The sequence below is a fragment of the Papio anubis genome, chromosome 15, assembly GCF_008728515.1.
Source record: "Papio anubis isolate 15944 chromosome 15, Panubis1.0, whole genome shotgun sequence".
Lineage (NCBI taxonomy): Eukaryota > Metazoa > Chordata > Mammalia > Primates > Cercopithecidae > Papio > Papio anubis.
In genome coordinates, this window is record NC_044990.1 from 53772110 (window position 1) to 53797858 (window position 25749).

The 25749-nt window shown below is 39.6% G+C and overlaps 1 protein-coding gene across 3 annotated transcripts in view; it reads right to left on the reverse strand.

The window, feature by feature from the left end:
• The window catches only part of TBC1D4 (TBC1 domain family member 4), a 207449-nt gene that overhangs the window by 72523 nt on the left and 109177 nt on the right, over positions 1-25749 (reverse strand). For 2 of the 3 annotated variants that reach the window (XM_017951315.3, XM_017951314.3), the window contains exons 2-4: positions 8371-8952; positions 6113-6202; positions 2389-2493 (exon numbers count right to left, since the gene is read on the reverse strand). In XM_017951315.3, the coding sequence (XP_017806804.2) occupies positions 2389-2493; positions 6113-6202; positions 8371-8952 (777 nt within the window). Of the gene's footprint in view, positions 1-2388; positions 2494-6112; positions 6203-8370; positions 8953-15000; positions 16914-25749 lie in introns of those variants that run through there. The other variant, XM_031655903.1, reaches the window with a different exon arrangement.

The window sequence follows — 25749 nt, forward strand, 5'->3', positions numbered from 1 at the left end:
TAGCGCAACTAAAGGAGGCAATTCCTGCAAAACAGGGGGTCAGGAAAGACTTCAGTAGGATGTGATATGTAAGCTGAGGCCGGAAAAATATGCAGTAGAAAAGAAAGGGAATGGTACTCAGGTTTTAGTAGGGCAGAGCCAGGCCTGCTTCACTTCCAAAATTAAAAGCAGTAAAAAAAAAGAGATAACTAAAGCACTGCACACTCTCCTCGCTTAGTAACAGCCAGATTCTTGAGGCTGACATGGCCTCCTTCCCAGCTGGCCAGTATGAAAGGCAGCACGCCCTGGTTCTGGCATCCTCTGACATGGTACACTCCTCACTCCATGCAGTGAATGGGAACCTCTGAGTTTCAGCTGTACTACTGTGAGCCATAGTGGGCCTTCAGAGAGCTGCAGTCTCTCACTCAAGTCCCATGAACTAACCAACATGTGTGGGTTTCAGTAGCAAGTCAAACTAAAAGCAGTATCACATCAACCATCAAAGCAGTCTTTGTGGTCTGACCCAGAGAAGAGCTTGTAAGACGAACGGCGTGTGTGAGAAAGGTCACGAAAGGGCATGGCATTCTAGTCTAAGTGCAGATGAGGCTAGAGAATGAAGTGAGCCCCGCTGTGTGCTACACAATCTGGATTTTGTCCCTTAACAGTGAGGCATGAACCAGGTTCCAAGGAGGAAATTTTGTGAGAATAAAACTCTAGCACAATGTAGAAAATGAAGAGATGGCAAATTAAACTAGTGGCAGGATTACTAGTTAGGACACTAACACAAGGGCCGAAGTAAAGAAGATGAATGTCTAGAATCAGGCAGCAAAGAAGAAAAGTGGGAGAATGGAGAAAAAAGACATTCTTTTTCAGTCAATAGGATTTGATAAACAACTGCATATAAAATGTGAAAGAGATACATTACCATTTCTAAGTAGAGAAGTTAGGTAAATGGTGCTTCCAAAATAAAACGTATGGGGTATATGATAGGTTTTAGAAAGGTAGCAGAGTGGGGGATCCAGAATGTGGTAGAGGGATCAGCCCTAGAGTAGAGGAGGGACACAGAGAAGGAGTGAGGTGTGAGTGTGGGGAATGGGTGGGGAGCGGGGTGTGTGTGGAATAACATCCTAGGATATCACTTTCTACCAAACTCTTACTTTGTTGGCATTCTCTAATGTTAGGTCACCGGTTTTCTTTGGCTTTCTTTCTTTTTCCTCCCCCAGTTCTATCCAACCTGTCTTTCACTGTCATTTACACAATGACAATCTCAAATTTCTATCTCAAGTCCTAAATGCAACCTATTTAGCAACAGTCCCTGGATATCAACATGTGGATATTTCATATGTATGGTCATTTAGAGGAAGGACAAAACTCAAATGGAACTCTCGAGAACAGGAAACTATTAGTGACGGGAGTTTTATATCTTTTAGAGAAAAAGATGAAGGCCAGAGGCTGCTGGTCACAAAGTGCCTTTGAACAAATTCACTCCTACTTCTTCATTATTTCTAACCTCGGTGTCCACACTGGGAACGTGGAAGGCAAGAGTTGGGCAGGGATAATTGTGATATGCACCAAGGGCACAAGGACAATGCTGCCTGACTGATTTCCATATGACGAAGTTTTATGTGTTTCCCTGGAAGAAATCCTGGTGGGAGGATCACATGTCTAAGAAAATAATTTTCCGTAAACTTTTCTAAAAATGGTGATGCGTATGTCTAAAGGTTTGTGTTAAAATGATATGGGGAGATGGCATAAGTGCAAGAATAAGTAAAAACTTTGAGGGGAAAAAAGTCAACATATTTCTTAGCCACTCAGATATATGTCCAAGCCTGCCTTATATGTTTCCTCTTGAACTCCAATTACCTTTAGTTGAGAGCAGGAGAGGGGTACTGTTAAAGATAAGAACTGACTTTTAAATGCCAAAGAAGAAAATGAAGGTTAAAGTAAGACCACAACAAACATGATATTTTAAAAATGAAGAAGGGACTAATAAAATAAAGGAAGAAAACGAAAAGAGCTCTCTATTCTGCTGATATAAGCATTATCTATTCTGCGATGTTATAGCAATTAAGAAAATAAAAGATCAATGGCCTTCCTTATCTTCTCATATGAGCAATGAAAAAAGTAACAGCTTTTCTCCTATTATAAGTCTTTTCCTACCTTTTAAAAATGCTCAAGGTTCCATGACTGGGTTTATTAAACCCAAGAAAGTATCTAGGCATATATTTTACCATGACAATTATGTTTTTGCTTTTCTACTGCTGTGCTGCTTTCAAGGGGAAAAACATTTCTAGATGCCTTCTTCTTCCCAAAGATAGCCATTTTGCAAGACCTGGGCTCCTAACAGGCAAGTCTTCTGTTCGACAGATGTGTCCGCAGGAGCAAGCAGACAGCAATAACACTACTTACCAGAGATTCGCTGGCACACTGGAATACGTAACAAATATACTGGCTAAGTCCAGGCTCTGGAGATTCCCGGCAGATAAAGCCAAAGTGATCCACATGCTTTATACCCTAGATGGAGGGGAAGAAGTGCAATACAAAATTTATGGGAATATATCTTTTAATCAACAATATGGAAAGTAACATCAGTTCTCTGCTTTCACAGTTCTATGAATTTCTTCTTCACAGCGATGAAGGGCGGACATAATGCCATAGCAAACTCATACAGTGGCCTGTCGATACACAAAATAAAAGGTGAGACCAACGCAGACTGTTTTGCTTCTGATAAACACTCTGTGACTCAAGGCCACAGGAGGAAAAATATTGATGGTATGATCCACTGTGTCTTGTAATAAAATGCCACTCCATGTCTGCAAGTAATGGAGTTTTCAATTTACTGTCTTCTTAGCACGGCAGTCTGATATTCATCATAAACCCTGTTCTTATCTATCTAGGCTAAGAATCTGAGAAAAACTAATACTGACAATACTCAAATTAAATGGCATGCAATTCCCTAAAGTATGCACAAAAACACTGGAATGTTTGTCTCTTTACAGACACTCAAGGAGCCACACTTAAAAGACTGATATGTTAAATAAATTATTGCAGGTGCCAATTATCCACACTGACGAATCATTGTACTTCCTGGACCCAGGCTAAATAACCTCCTTTATATCTCATTTAAAAAAAAATCAGAATCATCTGTGATTTTCATTCAGTCTAAATGTATACCTACCGGTAAGTAGACAACACCTTAATAGCAAGCATAGTACAGGTAGGTAAAAAATTTAAAGTTGTCCTGAAATCACCTAAATCTAAGTGAAAAGGAAAAACATGCTTTGAAGTCGGATTTGTGCTTAAACCTTGATTCAACTAATTGTGAGATACGTGATATTGCACTGGGTTGCTCATAACTATCTTTGAGCATCCATTTCTCGTTATAAAACAGTAGTAACAGCACCTACTGTCAGGAATGTTCGAGATTTAGAACTAAGAAATATAATTCCTAGGATGCTTGATAAATGGCAACCCCTGTTTTGTTATAATAAGCTCAATCTATCCAATGGAAATAGAAAAAGGAATCAATTCTGGTAAAAAGAAAAAGTCAGTACACAGGAGAGAGGTTGCAACTCTTGAGGTGAAAGTAAGCAATCTGTATGGATATGATATCCATACAGATTAAATTTGCATGGTGACTACCAGCCCTCCATATGACGTTTAGATACACAACCTCGATTTTCATCTTTCCATTCTCATCTCCTTTCCTCTGGCTTTATCTCCTATAACATTCCCTTCTCACCTCCACAAGTCCAGCCACACTGGCCTCGATTTGGTACAATTTATTAGTGACTTAAGAATATCCTTTACTCGCTTAGTACTAAATGGGAAAAATTCACAGGACCTCATTAGCTCGGAGAGTCCTGAGGCACTGGCAACGTTTCCAGGAAAGAAAACCACTCCTGTAGTCCCCATGCTTGCCAGGCAAACAGTCCGACAGATTTTGAAGAAAGAAGCATTTGTGGGTGTGCACTATTTAAAAATCAGGCTATTCCTGAAAACAGCCACATTACATGAGTTCAATTCCCTGGAAAGACATAATAAGAGCAGGGCCAGCCACTCAGTGAGGAGCAGATGGCTAAACCTGACAATTACTTCGATGAAAGTCAGGGCTTTCCACAAATATCCCTCCTGCTTCTGTTTATTTCTTTTTCTGAACCAGAATATCAGAATGCACATCTTGACTTTAAAAACATACAAAGTGGAAACAAGAAATTGTATCTGAACTTCCAATTTTTGGTTTGGCTAGTTCTTTTTTCTATTTCTTTCTATATTTTTTTTCTTTTAGCTGCCCAATGAACATTGAGAGTTTTCTCACCAGGAGGCTCAGGAAGTGTGGCGTGGGAAGCACAGCTTTTGAGGATGCCCCTTGGTGCTCTGGGGTAGGAACTGCTTCGGTTCAGACATCACTTTCTCTTTAGTATTTGGCATAAGGCCCACCACGTGCAAAGTGCTCATTGATTCAACATGTATCGAACACCTCAGGGTTAAGCTCTGTCTGAGTACATCTGACTCTGATGTCCTACAGAATGACACCACAGACTTAGATACCTGCCCTCACAGCACTTATGATCTCCCAGGGACCACCAGTAAACTGGTAATTACAAGAATGTTTAATAAATACTTTTCAGCTAAAACTTCTGTGTCCTTTAAGTAGGAATTTAGAAATTTACAATATATTCCTCCTTATGTCAACTGCTGACAAAGTTATTAGAGTAGAAAATTTTTATCTACACAATGTAATTTTATGTCTCCATATAATAGAAAGTATATTAAAACAAAATATCAGATGTGAACTGTATTAGCTGAGACTGAGGTAAACAATTAACAAGGTGTACAAAAACTGGCCAGCAGGGTGGCTCATGCTTGTAATCCCAGCACTTTGGGAGGCCAAGGCAGGAAGATCTCGAGGCCACAAGTTCAAGACCATTCTGGGCAACATAATGAGACCTCGTCTCTACAAAAAATTTAAGAAAATAAAAAAATAACAAGTAGCCAGGCATGGTGGCACATGCCTGTGGTCCCAGCTACTGGAGAGGCTGAGGTGGGAGGATTGCTCGAGCCGGAAAGGTCAAGGCTGTAATGAGCCATGATCACGCCACTGCAATCCAGCCTGGATGACAGAGGAAGACCCTGTCTCCAGATAGATAAATAAATAAATAAATGTATAAAAACTGTCTTGTTATCTTCAAATGGAAGAATGTCTGAATATCATACCTATAGCAATGCTAACTTCAAATTATTTTTAAAAAGATAGTAAATAAAGAAAACAAGATAGGCCGGCATGATTTTTCAACATTAAAATATAAGTAAGGACCTTGGCAAGATCCAGCTCCTTAAAGGCAAGTCACTAAGCAGAGAAGAAGTGACATTAAAATCTAAGTAAGGACCTTGGCAAGATCCAACTCCTTGAAGGTAAGTTAAGTCACTAGGCAGAAAAGAAGTGAATTCTCAATTCCAGGAACCTCCTTAGAGGTGCATTTTTAAATCTCCCTACATTTAGATTTAGATACTCCTTCCATCTGACATCTTCAAAAGTTCTTTTTAATCTTGTAATCTCTTCAATGTCTAATATAATCTTGTACATATTTGGCTATATTGATTATTTTAAAAACACTTAAACACACAGTTTGTGAATTAAAAATAAATAAAAGAACAAAACTACAAAAATATTTTCAAAATTTAGTATTCACATTACAATAAGCTGAAACCCTCATTCTCCTTTTACTACCTACTATGGTATAAAGAGCAAGCATGACTCAGTTATACCCACAAGTCCCACAGGCCAGCATTCCAAGGAACTAACTGTGCAGGTATTTTCAAAAGAACTCACCACCACAAAAATTCCATCACTGGAAGAGATTTGATGAAGTGGCATTACAGTAAGAAAGAGTTGACTAAAATGAGGACAAACTGTTAGGACAGACACCAAGGGACCTGGGCAGGATTTTGACACTGCCATAGACAAAAACCCAGGAGCCCTTAGTTTAAGACAAATTCCCTTTAAGAATAAAAATTTAAATTTCAAAAAAAAATTAAAATTTGAAGGGGTCAAGCTCAGTTATTTCATTGTTAATTTTGAAACAAGACTGAATTGGTCTCTTCACATACGATGATATACTTTGATACATACCTGAGAACAAGAGGAGATATCTTTAAAATTCTTTTCTAGCACAACTGATTTAGTGTCTGGACTGATAAGGTTAATCTCAAATCGCCCAACCTTAAAAATAAAAGCATTCCAATTAATTTCAATTCATAAGGATCTAACATCTTACTTTATAATCAAATATTAAACTAATAATATAGATGCAAATGCAATATCCCAGATATATCTATTTCATATGTACTTAAACATCTAATCCAACCAATATTTTTAACCCCAAATATCAGCTGCCTCAAAAATGTTTCTTTTCTCTGTCAAAAAAAGTATGAAAATTAAGTTAGTCTTCAATTATTATAAGATACAAACAAATATTTTTCAGATTAGAAACAACTGTCTTTTTTAAAAATGTGCAACCTTTCCTCACTTCATGATTTCTAAAAATAGTAATTTTAAAAAATAAGTTATAATCATACTTTCTCCCAATGGTCAGCAAAAGGATGTATCTGTAATTGGGCTAATGAATTAAAATTTTTGAAAATAAACCGTTCAGAAAAATTAACAACAAGAACTATGACTAGCTAAAAAAAGAACAAATCTGATAGCCCCAAGAAAAGGGGAAATTCAGTTAACACATCACCGAAGACTAGAGAGTCTTTAATTACACACCTTGAGTTCATTAAAAACAAAACCACCACCAACGAAAAAAACAAAATATGAACTTCCAGAGGTCAAGGCTGTAGTGAGCTGTGATTACACCAACGCACTCCAGCTTGGATGACAGAGCAAGACCCTGTCTCTTAATTTTGTTTTTAATCAGGGGTGTGATTTTTTTTTAATCAAGTAGTAATATAATCAATGCCACTTCTTGCCATCATTTTCAGTTGTTGAAATGGGCATACTGAGCTCAGAAAGGAAATCTGATGCCTTCACGGATATGGAGCCACATTTGTGTTCTGCATGGGATCACTTCTGCAGGAGAACATCACCTTTTCTCCTTAAGGCGAAATGTTTGTAAGTGTTGCCTCTTTACTTTGAATTTACTTTGGAAGCTGTACTTGTTCGCCTACCAGTGTTTAAGAAATCCTGCATTTGGGATATTTTTTCTATAATAAAATATTATCATTTGTGGAAAAAAGCCTCATGAGCCTCTGATAAAGCAAACTTCCGATATTACACACTGGTACTGTTTACCAAAATACTCCGGAATTTCCTTTTCAGGAAATCTTTAAAATAAGTTTAAAAAAGATAATCAGTCCTTTTTTTTTTTCCCAAGGAAACTCAAATCTTACAAGCTGAGGATTAAAGACTCTCTACAGGGTATTGTTATGAATTAAGTTATTTTAAGTGGAACCTGACACCTTCTATATCCTTTACAACATTCAAAAATGTTTAGAATTAAGAATTATCTTTTATACCAATACTACAGCTTGTATCAAATTATTTTAGTATCCAATTCAGTACATTTTTAGGTCAATGGTGTTTCGTTAACCTCTTTCGGTGTGACAGCATAAATTGGTGCGTTCTCAACTCAAAATACCTATACGAGTCTCTGGAGTTTTTTCTTCTCTAGAAAAAAATTCCCTTGTTTCTCCATGTTAAATCGCACTCTCTCAGATTCATATCTTTAAAGATTGACTTTCCACAATTTTGTTGTTGTTAAGACGGAGTCTCGCTCTGTTGCCCAGGCTCAAGTGCAGGGGTCGATCTCAGCTCACTGCAACCTCCGACTCCCCAGTTCAAGCAATTCTCCCGCCTCAGCACCTGATTAGCTGGGACTACAGGCGCACCCTCACCCCGCCCGGCTAATTTTTCTATTTTTTTAATAGAGACGGGATTTTGCCATGTTGGCCAGGCTGGTCTGGAACTCCTGACCTCAAGTAATCAGCCCACCTCGGCCTCCCAAAGTGCCGGAATTACAGGCGTGAGCCCCTGCGCCCTACCTACAAATTTTTTTTTAAGCATTTATTCGAGAATCACCCCAAGGCAAATGCTGGTGATAGATTCTTATTCTCTCTACCAGGTGTCCAGGACGCTCCATGAATTGCTTCCTCCTCCTCCTTTCCTACTGTCTTACTTCTTACACTCCACCCTCCACGTCTGCCTCTCGCCCCTTCCCTACTTTGCTGTGCACTCTTCCTTCACCTGCCTTATCTGCTTTGAATGGGAAAACAAATAAAAGTTAGATTATTCGTTGTACAGAGGTGGAGCTGGGAGGAACTGGATGCCCAGCTGCTTCCGTCTGGCACCTTCTGGGGCAAGGGCTGACAGCGCCCAGCCAGGCGTACCTGGAAGAGCATGGTCCTGTTCTTCTCCGAGTCCGAGGGCTGGACGTGACTGGGCGCGCTCGCGTGTCTCCGTCGTGGCTGGGATTTCTGGCTGCCCTCGTGAACTCTCCTTTGCACTCCAGTGACACTGCTGCACCGAGACCGAAACTCCTGCTGCTCATCAAAGCCAGAATCTTCCAAAATCCGCTCAGGGAAGCAGACCCGAGAGCTGCTCAGGGCAGGCTGGCTGGCCACGGCAGGTAAGCCAAGGTGGGTGTCGGTGCCGTCCGCCTCCTCCGGCAGGCAGTCTCCAGGGGACCCAGGCACCACCACCTCCAAGTCAGCCAGGTCCTCTCCCGGGTCCACACTGCGCTGCTCGCCTTGGATCTTCAGGCGCTGCTGTTCATGCAGGCTGAACTTCTCCATGCAGTCATCGATGAGGCTTGAGGGGGCCTTCTTGTGGGTCACGGTCACCTTTCCACAGTACAAGACTTCGAACTTCTGAGAGTTGTAAAAGGCGTCCTCATTATCTTTGCTGGGTTTGGCATCCTCTTTCATGGCGGCTTTAGATAATTGCCTTATGCTGCTAATAACATCAGGAACCTGGGGGAAAAAAATTAAAACCCTGATTCTAGTTGAATGTTTTGAGACAATTTACATTTACCTAGCCCAATTATTACCACATGGAATGTATTTTTATCCTAAATAATATACAAAGTAATAGACACTACACAAGACAGAGCATACACTTACACTATTTGACATAAATGACTTTAACGTAAAATCAAAATGTAATGAAAATTAATTGAAATTGAAGAGCAAGATTATATTTTCCCACTTCAAGTGAGTCTCCCAGAAACAAAACCATTAAACTATATAAGCCACTGTCAACTTATTATGTCATAATATGTCTTTTGATTGTTTTTAAAAGTTATTTTGTGCCTCAGCTGAAAGGAACCAAAGTTCCAACCATCAGGATAAAATAACCTTTCTTGATGATGAGGAGATTAAAACCTAGACATCCCTCATCAGCATTAACTATCAGAGAAAATGCAAATTAAAACCACAATAAGATACCACTATATACCTCTTAAAATGGCTAAGATAAAAAGAAGGCTGCCAGCAAGGACGTGGGAGCACCTGGAACTCTAATTACATTATAAACAGACATATAAAATGACACACCACTCTAGAATATGGTTTGGCAGTTTCTTAGGAGTTGAATACAGACCTACTTCATTACCTAGCCATTCCACTCCCAGAGATTAAAACACTGGAAAACATGTCCACACGACAGCCTTCAAACAAATATTCAAAGGCACTTTTGTCCCAATACCCAGTGAAAGGATAATATCTTAGGCCCCCAAAATCACTAAGGAAAACTCAAGATGAAAATTGCTTAGGGCAAACCTACCTCCCATCTATTCAAAGTCACCCTTCTGCTCACTGAGATAGATGCATATCTGATTGCCTCCTTTGGAAAGGTTAATCAGAAACTCAGAAGAATGTAACCATTTGTGTAGCACCAATCTATGACCTAAAAACTCCCTCCCTGTTTTGAGTCTTCCTGCCTTTGCTTCAAGTTGTCCCGCCTTTCCAGACAGATCCAATGTATTTCTTACATATATTGATATCTCATGTCTCTCTCAAGTGTATAAAACCAAGCTGTGCCCTCACCACCTTGGGGACATGTCATCAGGACTTCCTGGGGGCTGTGTCATGGGTGCGCATCCTCAACCTTGGCAAAATACACTTTCTAAATTAAGTGAGACCTGTCTCAGATTTTCTGCGTTCACAACTCCAAAACTGAAAACAATCCAAATGTCCATCAGCAAGTGAAGAGATAAATAAAATGTGGTACATTCTATAAACCAAAAAGTATCTGAGACAGGTCTCAATCAGTTTAGAAGTTTATTTTGCCAAGGTTAAGGGCATGACCATGACACAGCCTCAGGAGATTCTGAGAACATGTGCCCAAGGTAGTTGGGCTATAGCTTGGTTTTCTACATGTTAGGGAGACATAAGACATCAATGAATATATGTAACATGTACATTGGTTTGATCCACAAACGCAGGAGAACTCAAAGGGGTGGGGTGGGGGGGGGTATGTATGGGGGGTGGGCGGTGCAGTTCCAGATCATAGGTGGATTCAAAAATTTCCTGATTGGCAATTGGTTGTAAGAGTTTATCTAAAGAGCAAGACTCAATAGAAGGGAGTGGTGTCCGGGCTACGTTAAGGGGATGTGAAAACCAAGGTTTTTATTATGTAGAAGCCTCCAGGTAGCAGGCTTCACAAAGAATAGATTGTAAATGTTTCTTATCAGACTTTAAAAGGTGCCAGACTCTTAGTTAATTCTCTCCTGGGCCAGGAAAAAGACCTGGAAAGGGAAGGAAAAATCTATGATTTTCCCCATAAGAGAGCTTTGCAGGACCATTTCAAAACATGTCAAATAAATATATTTTGGGGTAAAATATAGGGCCTTTTCAGAGCCCTTCTTTTAGGGCCTGTTATCTGTCATGTTGGTATCTTACTGCTACAGAGTCGCTTTGTCAGTCTTAAGAGCCGTTTTAATGTTAAATGCTGGTCAGCTGTGCTTGAATTTCAAAGGAAGGAGAATATGAGGAGCAATGTCCAACCCCGACTTCCCTTCATGGTCTGAACTAGTTTTTCAAGTTAACTTAGGAGTGACCTTGAACAAGAGGAGGGGTCCATTCAACTGGTTGGGGTGTACAGGGACTTGGAATTTTATTTTTGGTTTACAGTTAACAAGAGAGAACACTAATCAGCTGTCACCTTGTTTACTACAATAACCTTTCAGCTAGTTTCCCCTGCCAGCTTCAGTTTACTTTCAAAACCAAAATGATCCTTTTTAACACAAGTCATGTTACTTTAGGGGGTCAAAATTTGCCACCCCAAAATATGCCACTTTGGCATGCTGATTATTTTTGAGTTAAAGATACTTGAAAAACTGCAAGTGTGAGAAAGGTATTCTCATCTTCTTTTTCTTCCTAAAATCAGGAGGTAAAACTCCCCCTCACTATAAAGGAGAAAGGAAGACATACTTATCACTAGACACAGCAAACTGCAGTTGAGAGAAACCTAACACAAAAATCTTGTTAATTCACCCTTTATCTTCCTAGTTACTTTTCCACAATTAACTGCCCTTGCCAAAACCTCTTTGTGTTGTCGCATTTTCACAAGTTCCTACACTTTATCCAACCCAGACCCTTTATCTTCTTTGAGTCTTCATTTTTCTTGTGAAGGCTCCTATGTACATGTAAAAATTACAAAATAAAATTAGTATGCTTTTCTCCTGTTAACCTGTCTCCTGTCAGTTTCAGTCAGAGATCCTAAGGGAGTATAGGAGAAATCTTACCTCGCCTGTATTGCTCACATGCAAACCCTTCAATAGCTCTCCTTTTCATTAAGAGTAAAATTTTAGACAAGGCCGGGCACAGAGGCTTACACCTGTAATCCCAACACTTTGGGAGGCTGAGGCAGGTGGATCACCAGAGATCAGGAGTTCGAGACCAGACTGGCCAACATGGTGAAACCCTATCACTACTAAAAATACAAAAAAAATTAGCCAGGCATGGTGGTGGGTGCCTGTAATCCCAGCTACTCGGGAGGCTGAGGCAGGAGAATCACTTGAACCCGGGAGGGGGAGGTTGCAATGAGCTGAGGTCACATCATTGCACTCCCACCTGGGAAACAAGAGCGAGACTCTGTCTCCCAAAAAAAAAAAAAAAAAAAAATGTAAAAGACAACCAGCTCACAGTGTGCTACAGGGCCCTGGCCATCCACATATGATATCCATATAGATTAAATCTGCACGGTGGCTAAAGGTCATCCACATGACCTTTAGGTAGACAACCTAGATTTTCATCTTTCCATCCTCACCTCATTTCTCTGATTTTATCTCCTACTAAATTCCCTTCTTACTCACTCAGCTCCAGGCACAATGGCCTCCTTGCTATTTCTCCAACACGCAAGGCACGTTCCTCCCACAAGGTCTCTGAGTTCAGCGATGTTAACAGTTTATTGCCACATCCATTTAATATTTTCGGACCACAGATGACCACAGGTGACTAAAACTGTGGATAAGGAGGGGCTGGTGTAATTATTTTGGATATACTGCTAGAGCATTCATAGTTTTAAAATCACAAGAATTTCAGCTTGCTAGACCAAGTATTTCCTATGAAAGGATAAAGTCCACATGCTATAGCTTCAGTGACTCACCGGAACACTTGCCATGTCTCAGGGACAAAGTCAGGTATCTGTGTTAACATGTGACTAGCAACCTTAACCCTCTGTCATTTTCTTACTGCCTTAGTGTGTGATTTACCTTACTCGACAAGGGTCGAAGATGCGGAGAGTGAGCTAGCTGACACTCAACCCTGCAAACCTGCAAAAGTAAAATGATTCTAGTGGGCAAAGCCCTAGGAGAATGATCTCTTCTTTCTCTCTATTTTTCATCTGATTACTAAATATTTTTAATCTGGTTTTTAACCCAAGTATAGCTAAATCTTTTTGTCTGATTTCCACTAAATACTTTTCATCTAATTTTTAACCCAAGTATGCCTCCAAAAATGTCTCCACAGAGTACAAAATCAGAAATATTGCCTGTAGCACTGATTTTACTGCAGATATTTTATCTTGTTACAAAATGATTTACATACAACCTCAGAGTTCCATTCTACAATTGAGATTGCACATAAAGTCAATTCAACCTTAATTGTGTCAAGTCTTTTGAATTTCTCTAACGCCATATCAAGAGTTCTTACATGAAAAACTGATTTGTGGCTGAAATTCTAGTCTCCCAGGATCCTTCCCTGTGACTACAGGTAAAAACTCAACACCTAAATGTAATTCTGTAAGTGACCTAATTTATATAAGCGAAGTTCATCATCTTGAATTCTGAACTGGGTCTGTAATTTAATCTTTAATAATTTAAGATGCTAATATTATAACACAAAACTGGTTCTAGTTACCTTTACTACCTTTTCTCAGGTTATGACTAAACACAACTTGCAATGACATGGGTTACAGAGACTCTGCAAAACTGAGCTAACAACAGCTCTGTTTTTTCGCTTATCCTCATGTGAAACACGCAGTATAAAATATAGCATTATACAGCCCCTGGCTACTAGCTCAGGCCACACCAGAAGGGTCACACTGCTCATATAAGCACAGTAAAATATCCATGGTGGGGAAATGAGCGATCAGAGAATCATGAAAATCTTGTATTGAAGCATTTACTTAAGGGATTCATCAGAAACAACGCAAGAGACATAAATTTCTATCCAGTACTTGTACATGTATACAATATTTTGGAATCACAGGATTCTCCTGTAGTATACATAGTGTTAACTGACATATATTTATACATACATTTACAAATATTGTTGAATGAATTCGAATCCTTCTTATATGTGTAGCATCTTTTCAATATCTTTTTCTCCTGTACCATCATACCGTAAGCTCTTAAGTGAAAGATTGAGTTGGGCTGATTTTGTTGCTTACTAGAATTCCTCCCTGTGGCCACTAGGAAAATGATCTGGGCTCAGAAGAACTTGAATGAATGCTGTCAGCAAACAGAGGCATATATATAGAAGTAAAAAACTACCTAAAACTCTGATATAAATGCTTCAGGACTGAGACAAATTTAGTAAATTCCTGTTGATGACTCAAGAGATCTGCCACACCCAAAATTAGAAAGCAGTGGCTTCTCACTCTGCTCACCATTCACCCAAACTGGGAAGTGACAGTATGTTTCCAGAACAACTCCAAATGTTACAGAGCACCTCAAGCTACACACCCCAGCTACATATTCTAGCTACAAATAATTCCGCTGCTCAGAATCTGCCTACAACCCACAGAGTCTAATGACGATTTACACACACCAATTCAAGGCCAGATTTTTACTCAGTGGCGGCATTTAATCTTTAACACAAAACAAGGATACTCAAAAAGGCTCAACCAAACTAGGGACTGACAGGTTTATATTCTATCCCCAATATTTTGCTCAGGACCTCTGGGAATAGTTGTTGCACCTCTGCCGGATAGCTTCCTCAAGAGCAAAGTGAATGGAGGAACTTGATAGATGGTCAATAAGGTCTCATCGGCATTCACATTCTGTGTGTTAACTTTTGGATTAATGCCAATATAAAAGCAAGATAACGTACAATCAAGATAGGGAAAAATCACCTTTATGATTAAACCTGAAGTAGTGTGTGAGCTGTTCATATGATTCATTTCCATTAACACACAGGGATCAATTCAACAAAAATAAGGGTTTCATAGTATTTAGAAAAAGCACAGTGCCACCTTTAGCTAGTATTTTGTTGTGACACCTTCACCGACCTCACTAAAACAATTCAGACTCAAGTACCAAGACTCAAGACATTAAAGCAATTCCTCACTCTAGACAAAAAAAAATTGCCTCTAGATTCCTTGATGTCATGCTATTCTTTCTCATTAGTTACCATAGTTATTTAACATAGTTCAAGAAACCCATTAACATTTTATAAACTACATTTTACCTGACTTCAGAATAAAATGAGTTCTACAACTAACCCACACTGATGTTCACAGGCCTGAACGAACACGGGAGAAAATCTGGAAAGTGATAAAGCACTAAGGAAAGATACCTTTGATCAGGAAGCCAGCTGGAAATTGGAGGTGGTCACGAAGAGCAATGATTTTGCCAAACTGGTGTCGTCCTCAGTATTAGCTCTCTCGGTTGCACTGAAGAAGTTCTCTCTTTCTAAATAAGTCGGTGGTATTTTTACTGTATTTATTAAAGTCCATGTTATCACTATGCAGCCAATTATAAAACTTCCCAGGAGTAACCGTTATTGCTTCAAAAGTTAAGTATTTCCTGACTCTGCAATCAGGAAATACACAGATTGTTTGGAACTAAAGAGCAAAGCTTTAGCTTTCTTTAAAAAGAAACATTTTAATTTTGATGACTGTAGTCTTTCTTATACTGTTCAAATAATCACAAGTGTCCCACGCTTACTACTTATGGAGATAAGAGATTAGTCTACAGTACAATGTCTTTTTTCCTCACATGGTTCACCGATAACAGATGAACTTCAATAAATGTTTAAAAATAGATATGACGGATATCAGTGTGAGAATAAGCTTCCTAAAACATATTTAAACAAAAAAGAACTGGATCAATTCTTTTACAATTGATATAAGCTTTACTGCTTGATATTATTCATCTTTTATAATAACTACAGTAGGTAGAGCAAGATTTAGAGAAGTGTAAAAAAAAAAATGCTGAGGAAAAACATTAGGGAATAAGTAAACTGAGAAACTGCCTAATGAGAAAGAACAGCAATTTAAACTAGTTTCACTCCAACAGGGACAGTATGGAAAAGAAATATATTTGCTTTGGAAGTAATGCATGGCTTTAGGGGAAGGGTAGATTTCCTTTGTAATTAATTCTGCTTGTTTAAGAAACCATTAAGATTAGTTTACAGACTATCCACGCGACATGGGGATAATGTTGAAAGCGTAATGGTATGAAGTAAAATTCAGCATCTTGAGAAACGATTGATTTGGTCGTTTAATGCTATAATTTTTAATTGAGCTTTTTAAAATTTCGTCTTCATACAATGGAAAATGCTGGGAAGATATATAGATGCCAAGTATCAGTTCATTTATATTCAAGGAAATACTAATTATCCCTATACATTTTTCCAGCCCCAGTAGCCTTAGAAGCACACCCAGTTCGTGCTATGGTTTTTAGGGTGAAGCTGTTTGACAATCTCATTTGAACTTTTATCCTAAAATACTTGAGATTCTTTGTATTTAGTTAAAAATCTAAATTATTACTTTAAAGCAAATTTTCCACAGTAAAATAGGAGTCTAAAACTGAGTCTAGATTCAAAACAGAATAGAGTAATACACTGATTTTAAAATGATAGAACTGTAAAACTGTAAAACTAAGAGTCCCCTGAAGGAATCACCAGTCCCCATTGTCTTATTTTACAGATGTGGCAATAAACTGTTAACACCAAAAATCAAACCACTGAAGAAGAAAAGAATGAGATTACAAGAGACTAGACTATTTGGGGCCAAAGAAAGCAAGAGTATCTGTGACTTAAACCAGAGTCATACAAGTAGCTTTGTTTTTGACCCTCGGGCTATGAGCCAAGACAGTTTCCTCTCAGACCAGACTTTAGTTGTTAGATATTCTTGGCTACTTTGCTCCAAACCCATTTGTGGTTCAGCTCTTTTCTAACTGCTGCCTTTTTGATGGCCTCTAAGTTAGGCCAAATTATCAGAAAGACATTTCTTAAACCTTTCCACTAAGTTCTCTCCTCTCGTGCCGTCTCACTGTTTGTCCAGTTGAATTCCTTCTGTAAAAGATAGACTTGTGCCTTCTTATCCTAAGACTGTTACAAATGTGTAAAAGTGATCAGATAGAAAACATAAAAGAGCAACTCACAGGAAAAAATCTGGGGAATCGTGATTTGATAAAGAGAATGAGGCCAGGCATAGTAATAGGCTCACACCTGTAATCCTAGCACTTTGGGAGGCTAAGGCGAGGCGGGTGGATCACTTGAGGTCAAGAGTTCAGGACCAGCCCGGCCAACATAGCAAAACCTCATCTCCACTAAAAATACAAAAATTAGCCAGGCGTGGTGGTGCGCACCTGTAATCCCAGCTACTCCTGAGGCTGAGGCAGGACAATCGCTTGAGCCTGGGAGGCAGAGGTTGCAGTGAGCAGAGATCGTACCACTGCACTCCAGCCTGAGCAACAGAGTGAGACACTGTCTCAAAAAAAAAAAAGAGAAAAAAAAAGACAGAGAGAATAAAATCTCCCCAAAAGTGGCTGAGTTAAGTGCTGGTGTAACAAGACAGAAGATGACATGCTTGGGAAGAAGTCAGATGACAAAGGAGCAGGCAAGAACCGTCACTTTCCAATTTCCTTTCAAAACCAAAGTCAGCTGGGGCGTGGTGGCTCACACCTATAATCCCAGTACTTTGTGGAGGCAGAGGCAGGAGAACTGCTTGAAACCAGGAGTTCAAGACCAGCCTGGGAAACATAGGGAGACCCTGTCTCTATAAAAAATTTAAACCAGGAAGGAGTTGTGGCACATGCCTGTAGCCCCAGCTACTTAGGAAGCTGAGGTGGGAGGACCACTTGAGCTTGGGAGGTCGAGGCTACAGTGAACAGTGATTATATCACACCACTGCATTATAGCCTGGGTGACAGAGTGAGACCCTGTCTTTCACCACACACACACACACACACACAAAATCAAAATTAATATTTTTAAAAGGAAGCAGTCCATAGCTTCACATATTAGAAAAGTACACATCATGCAGTTAGAGGGTTTCCACTTAAAGCCTGGGTCCAGTATCTATGTTTATCTACAGAAAAGATACAATACCCCCTAGGTCTCAGGTTTTTCATATGCAAAATGGAACTCACAATGCTTATCTGATGGGCAACCTAAGAAAAATGAATTAAATGTGAAAATACACCTGACACAGTGCTGCGACAATGAAAGCATTTAATAACTTTTAAATCAAAATATAATTCCAATGTGTGCTACATAACAGGACGAAATAAGTGACAGGCTATGGCTAAATCAAATTCCCTGTCTTCATGAAATTTAAATTGGGGTGGGGAGACAGGGAAGAAAAAAAATAATAAACAAGAGAAGTAAAATATAAGGGATTTTAGTGAACATTTCCAAGGAGAAAAACAATGCAGGGAAGGGGGAAATTTGGAAAGATATAAAATTTTGAGGAAAAGAGTTGCAATTTTAGAGAAAGGACTCTGTAAGATATGCGTAGACATCTGAAGTCAGCAAGGTCATGAGCAATACAAATATCAGAGGGAGGAATGTTCTGGGCAGACAGAACATCCAGTACTAAGATCCTGAAGCACAAATTTTCCTGGTGTGTTCAGGGAACTGTGAGGAACCGCCATGGCTGGATGGGGGTGAGTGAGCATGTGATTATGGGAGAGGCAGTCGTGGGAGATGTGGGAGATCTAAATCCTGCAGGGCCTTGAAAGGACTTTGGCTTCTACTCTTGGTGAGACAGAAACCCCTGTTTTCTAGTGCAGTGCTCAGTGTGGAAATGACATGATCTAGGTTGCTTTCAAAGGAACCCTTTGGCTACTGTGCGGAAAATGGACAAACGTAATGGGCAGGTGTCCACTGCACTCATCCAGGGTGAGTCATTGGTGGTTCACACAGAAGCGACAGCAAGGGAAGTGGTTACGCAGCAGCCAGCTTCTGGATATAACTTTAAAGGTACAGACAGGATGATATGTCGATGAATCCAATGTGAGGTCTAGGAGAAGGAGAGGAGGCAAGGATGACATCACGGTTTAAGGCCACAGGAATTAGAAAAAAATGGAGCGACAGTAGGACAGACTGAAGGTGGGTGATGGCTTAAGGGATCAGGAGCTTCGTTTTGGACACATTAATTTTGAGAAGCTTATAGACATTCAAGGTGAGATGTCAGTAGGCAGTTAATTATATGTGTCTGGAACTCAGGGGACAGATCAGGGCTGAGACAGAAAATTGGAAGTTATTAGCATCTAGATGGTATTTAAAGCCATGAGATTAGATGGGTTTATCAAGAGAGTGAGTATAGAAGACAGAGAGAGAGACAGAGACAGAGACACAGAGAGCTAGGCAGAGAGAGAGAGGTGGGTATCTCCAGGACCTAGCGTTAAGGTCACAGTGCTTATAGTTTAAAAGATGGAGAGGCTGGGCGTGGTGACTCATGCCTGTAATCTCAGCACTTTGGGAGGCTGAGGTGGGCAGATCATGAGGTCAGGAGTTCAAGACCAGCCTGACCAACATGGTGAAACCCCATCTAAAAATATAAAAAAATTAGCCAGGCATGGTGGCGTGCGCCTGTAATCCCAGTTACTCAGGAGGCTGAGGCAGGAGAATCGCTTGAACCTGGGAGGTGGAGGCTGCAGTGAGCTGAGATTGTGCCACTGCACTCCAGCCTGGGCAACAGAGCAAGACTCTGTCTCAAAAAAAAAAAAAGAAAAGAAAAAGAAAGAGGGAGAAATATGAATGAAAGAAAATACAGCAAGAGCCAGGTGTAAAACCAAGAGAGAATGGCATCCTGAAGCCAAGTAAGAAAGGTTTCCAAAAGAAGAGAATAATCAACATGAGCTCATAGGTGACTCTGGCAAGAAAATTTGTGGGAGCTAAGGACGGAAGTCTTAATGGAGTGGATTCAAAAGTGGGTTCTCTCTTGAAAGAAATGGAAGAAATGACAGCTTCCAATAGAGAATACCTAACACTGAAGGGGAAATCAATGATCTCAAGAAAGAGGGCAGAATTACTGGAGCAATGTCCTTAAGTAGACAAGAGGGGACAGAATCTAGGCCCAAGGAAGAGGTTGAACTGAACTGGCAGTTTGAAAGGGAAAGGCAGAATAGAAAGGCACAGGTGCAGGCAGATGGGTGATGGGAGTTTATAGAACTTCTTCTCTGCTTTAATTTTCTCTGTAAAATAGCAAGCTTGCTCATTAGCTAAGATGAGGATGGGGAAGAAGATCTAACAGAATATTGAGCATTGACATAAAATTTAATTCTAGGCTGTTTATTGACCAAGTTGTGAGGTGAAGGCATCCTTAGGACCCTCGAGCTACTCTTCCTGTGTTCTCTGGATTGCTAAATGTGAACCCTACATGGCATCAAGTATTTTAGGTAAAACTCAGGAATCAGCCACTAATTAGAAGAGAGGTTTGCCCACGTGAAATGAACTCATGTAGGTAAAACTGTCTTCTCTGCCATTAGGATGAGACTGGGAGCTATCCTATAAAAGTAATATTTATATAAGGAATAAATTTAGAAAAAAGTTTGCATGTGTTTACACAAAACTACTCTATTCTGTACATTCCCAAAATAAGAATAACATACTATGATTTTAAAATATTTGTGTCACTTATGAAAAATAACCCTGTATTTCTTTTCTTAGATATGGATATTTCTATGGACATGATTTCTAAAACGGTGAAATAAGAAACAAAGTCATCAAAACAAGAAAGTAAAGCATCTCATAAACATGTAATCAAGAAAGTTAATATTCCATTTTCTAGGGGTATTTAAAAGACACACCTGAAACATTGTTCTTTATTTTTGAGACCCATGTTTTTGAATACAGCATATCCCTCTACCCAACTGCACAGCATTTCCAGTGTGAGATCAGCCTACTATCTATTTATTCAACAAGATGCTCTCTATTTATCAAATCAGTCCTATTATTTAAGGCTCACTTTTTTTTTTTTTTTTTTTTTTGGAGACTGAGTCTCGCTCTGTCACCCAGGCTCAAGTGCAGTGCTCTCGGCTCACTGCAGACCTCCACCTCCCAGGTTCAAGTGATTCTCCTGCCTCAGCCTCCCGAGTAGCTGGAATTACAGGCGCCCGCCATGATACCCGGCTAATTTTTGTATTTTTAGTAGAAACAGAGTTTCACCATGTTGGCCAGGCTGGTCTCAAACTCCTGACCTCAAGTGATCCGCCTGCCTCGGCCTCCCAAAGTGCTGGGATTACAGGCCTGAGCCTCCCAGCCTGGCCCTAAGGTTCATTTTTGTAAAAGCATAGTTCAATACTACTTGTACTTGCTCCAAGAAACACTAGAGGGAGCTTTCCCACAAAGACTAGTTTAAACCAAAAAAAAAATTTTTTTAAAGGTTCTCACAATACTGAGAAAAAAAATGTTCCCATGGTTTATAAAATATTACTACTACTGCTCTCATCTTAGGCCCATAAAAAGTAAATCAACTAGAACTTTAGTTGATTAGACAAGTTTGGCGATAAAATAAGTTAATAAAATAAAGTTAGACCGAAAAAATTTGAATACAGCAAAATCAGGACTTTCGACGACATTTAATTTGCTAGATAGTTTAAAGCAGGACACAATAAATATAGTAAGAAACATATATCTTGGTCCTTCATCATGAAATAGGAAGTCTAATGTCATCTAAACAAAATCCTAAAACTGAATATTTAATAGGTAGTTTTAACTTATGAAATGTCTGAGTTCATGAGAAGAGAAGGTTTTAAGCAAGGCTTAATTGTGCAATGAAATGGGCCTTGGAAAAGGAGGCAAAGGAGCCACGGCTCAGCCCAGAGGGATCTGGACATGACAAACTCTAGCTGAGATCAGTAGATAAAGCTGTAATATTATCAGGAAACAAAAAATGCCACACATTTCTCAGAAACCTATTTTTGTCCTGTCCTTCCATATTACTTCAGATATGTATACCATCATAACAGGCCATTCACCTTGCAGATGAAAATAATATGACATTCTTTGGCTTTTATTCAAAGACTTCAGGTCCTTATAAACATTATCATTAACTGCTAAAGGGGCGTATACCTCCCTTCTTCAAAGAAGAAAAATCCTAACCGCAGGCCATCCCAGGATAACAATGGAAACATACATTCACCTCTCTCCAAAATCAGGCTGGAAGGAAAGGCAACAGCAAGCAACCGGATGCTAATCTCCGACCTAGACTTGCACTTTTTGTGGGTGAAGGAAAAGCACCAGTCTCCCCACATAGTAATCATTCATATTGGAGTTCTAAATGCACAACCTCCAACCCTCAGGGTAGAGATCAACTCCTCCAAACAACACGGGTCATCATGGAGTGTGCCTGCTGTGGCTGCTCCTGGGGAATGAAAAAGTATCCTACGACATCTTGCAGCAAGATTGCCTTTCTGGCCTTGGTTCCTCCTTCCTGTCTGGGACTCTAGTGAACATCATCTGCAAAACGTTCTGATCACAAAAGGCATTCTCAGAGCTGCCACTGGCTGTAGAAAGGTATGCTTCTTTGTTCATTGAATATCAAATACTCCCTTCCCTCCCCTTCTCTTGCGTGGGCTGGCAAAACGATACCAAGAGAAAGTGTATGATGGTTTACGTGACCCAAACAACACAACTTTCTTTTCATCTTTGATTGCAGAAAAGAATAAAAAGCTTGAGACTTTCAGCATCCGGGAGAAAGAATACGCTTCATCTATGCACCTCGCATATATCTGACTAGAAATTAGATTAATAAATAAAATACTTACACAAGCAATACACCTCTATTTTTGAAGCCTCTGAAATGTCACCATATTGCTTGAACGCCACCTGGAAGCAGGCGCTGTGTCATGACTAGCTTTTGCCCAGCCCATGCCAGGCCCTGCCCACTCTACGAATGCATGCCCTGTCGACAGAGATGTCCTCTCTCCCTCAACAGAACTCAATCGCATGACACCAGGACCTTTCAATTAATTTATCTTCCATCATTTGTTAATATTTCAAGTACATTCTGGAAACTCAGTATCCTAAAGCCCTTTCAAAAGAATTTTTACTTCTCAAATTTTATGTATGTCAAACATACATAAAATTTTAACTTCTTAAATGTCAAATTTTAACTCCTTAGAGAGGCTCTCACCTTAGAATTTTAAGTAGAATTTGTGACACTAAGTATTTTTCAGGGCGTAATAGCCTTAATTCTTTAATATCTAAAACACCTCCCTAGGTCTACATTGAAAAGATTAATGATTACAGCAATGCTTCCATTATAATCAATGAGACTGAAGATCAAAGAAAATAAGGAAATCTGTTCAGTGGTTCCCAATAATTAGCCTGTATAATGTGACAATGGGGCCTGAAATCATTTTCATCAAAATTCCCAAACAAAGGATTTATCTGAGCTGCAGTCTTGCCAAATTTCACAACTTCAAAGTCAGAAACCAAATTCAAAGCAAACTCGCAGCCCTCATTTTTTTTCACACATGGACTGCTTTCAAGAAAGACTAAGATGATCCCAACTGTAAATCATTTATAAATGATGTATCAGTTATAATAGACACTGTTTTGTCAAAATAGCACCCACTTCATTTAGAACAAATGGTTTCAGTGGATGCTGCCAGTCCTTGCACCCTCCCCCAGGTCCAATCTTCCCATCCACCTGCCTCCAAAGTAACCACAATAAACTGCAGGTAATTCAAGCTGGTCCAGTGACAGGTAAATGGGTGAAACTGGCATGTGACCCAAGCCAGGTCAATGTGAGTTGTTCCCTAATATTTTTCCAACAGAAGACAAGACACAGCTGTTTCCCATCTGAAGTCTCAAGTATTAAGGAAATTAGTCTGGTACCATTCTCTTTCACTGCAGAGAGCCAGTCTGCAGTAACAAAATAAAACCAAGAGGAAAATGAAATTAGATCCAAATTGTGGAGAGAAAGAGTACAGGTGGGGTCCAGTCCCTGGCTGTGAACATCCTTGGAGGTGTGGTGAATAGCTCTTGGGTCTCCTCCAATTCTGGGGGCCACTTCAGGGTCCTTTCACACGGTGATAGTTTTCACCCTTGCCTCTAAGAGTTCTAACCAGTACACAAGTCTAGGAGAATATATATTAACAAAGTAGTTAAAGAATCAGTTAAAGTTATACATAACCTGTTGAACCCAATCGTTGGGATTGGGTTCATCTGCAATGACTGAAACCCAAAATAGCAATTGATTACACAAAACAGAAGTTTGTTTTCCTGTCACATGAAACATGAAAGTGTAGTTAGAGTTTTGGGGCTGTTTTGGTACTTCATTGCTTGTCATTAAATATCAAAGGTGCAGGTGCCTTCTATCTTGTTTCTCTATCTTGGGGGCCTCAACTCCATGGTTCAAAATAGTTGCAACTGTATTCCAGGGAGCAGGATACAAAGAAGGAATTAATAATAAGAAAAAGAGAAAGAGGATGTCCCCCCCCCCCCCCCCCCCAACACACACACATAATGGATACTCTCTTAAGGAAGGTTTCTTAAGCAAGCTGCCACAAAACAAATCTACTTACACCCCAGTGGCCAGAACCAGAGGCACTCCTAGCAACAAGAGAAGCTAAGCAGCGTAGTCTTGACTCTACATAGCCATTTACCTAGTTCAAAATTCCGTTACTAAAGAAGAAGGGAGAACAGACATCAGGAACAACCTGTATTCTTTTCATAATGATCAATGATGCATTCGAGACAAGGCAATACAATCAGAACTCTTCAACAAAGAAAAGCTGGGGCTAGATGCAAGTCAAAATATTTAAGTTATATAATGCTTCTAAAAAGAAAGAACTCAAGTCAAAGTTCCAGAGATATGTCCTTAATAAAAGTGAGGCTGAACTAGGTGTTTCAAAACTTTCTGAAACTGAAAAAAAAACAAAAACAAAAACAGAAATCTTATGATCAACCTTCAAAGACTGTCGTAGGACTATTCCTCTTCACCCAAAGATAACAAGGCACATCTGATGGTAATATCATTAAGCTACATCTACAGACATAATGAAATTTATAAATATCTTTTCCAAATAGGACCATGTTCTTCTGGTGACTTTTTTTTTTTTTTTTTTTTTTGAGATGGAGTCTCACTCTGTCACCCAGGCTGGAGTGCAATGGTGCGATCTAGGCTCACTGCAACCTCTGCCTCCCGGGCTCAAGCAATTCTCCTGCCTCAGCCTTCTAAGTAGCTGGGATTACAGGCAGGTGCCACCATGTCTGCCTAATTTTTGTATTTTTAATAGAGACGACATGGGGTTTCGCCTTGTTGGCAGGCTGGTCTCGAACTCCTGACCTCAGGTGATCTGCCAGCCTCAGTCTCCCAAAGTTCTGGGATTACAGGCATATGCCACTGCACCTGACCTTCTGGTGACTTTTAAGTAAACTTTTACATTTCTATAGAGACCGTAATAGGGCAATAATCCACAAATAACCATCTAAAACTTACTTCAACCAGTAATATGTTTCCACATGTATTATTCTGGTACAGTCACGAAGCAATGTGATTAATCAATAACTATAATATAAATTAAATTTCTTACTTTCATTTCAGCTTAGGAAATATAGATCAATGCATTCCAATAGGCCAAACACAGAGAACAGCATCATGTGTGTAAGCAGCACTTATCCTGTCACAAAAATTTACTGAGCCACTGAGGGTTAACTGTGTTGTTTATAACTTTTCATTTTAATCATTTGGAGCATGTACATACATCTCTGTCTTCATAAACAGTATATATTAGGCATAATATAAATTTTTCTGTCTGATTCAACGTGTGAACATCATGTCTTCAGCGCAACACAAGATTCTCTAGTTCCTAGCCAGGTGCTAAATAAATATCGAAAACTGTTGGCGCAGTAGAATGGAGAACTTTAAACTTCAAACAGTGAGGCCATTAAATGGCAAATAGGCCCCAGATTGTATCCGGGAAACATACCTTTTTATGAAAGCTGGAGCTCTACGTGAATGATAGCTATGGCCATCTGCTACTCGCGAGACTTTGTTCTCCAAAACTATAGAACGAAGAGGTCTGATATACAAATTATTTTCTGATTCTCTACTAACATCATTCACCATTCTTGTTTCTAGAA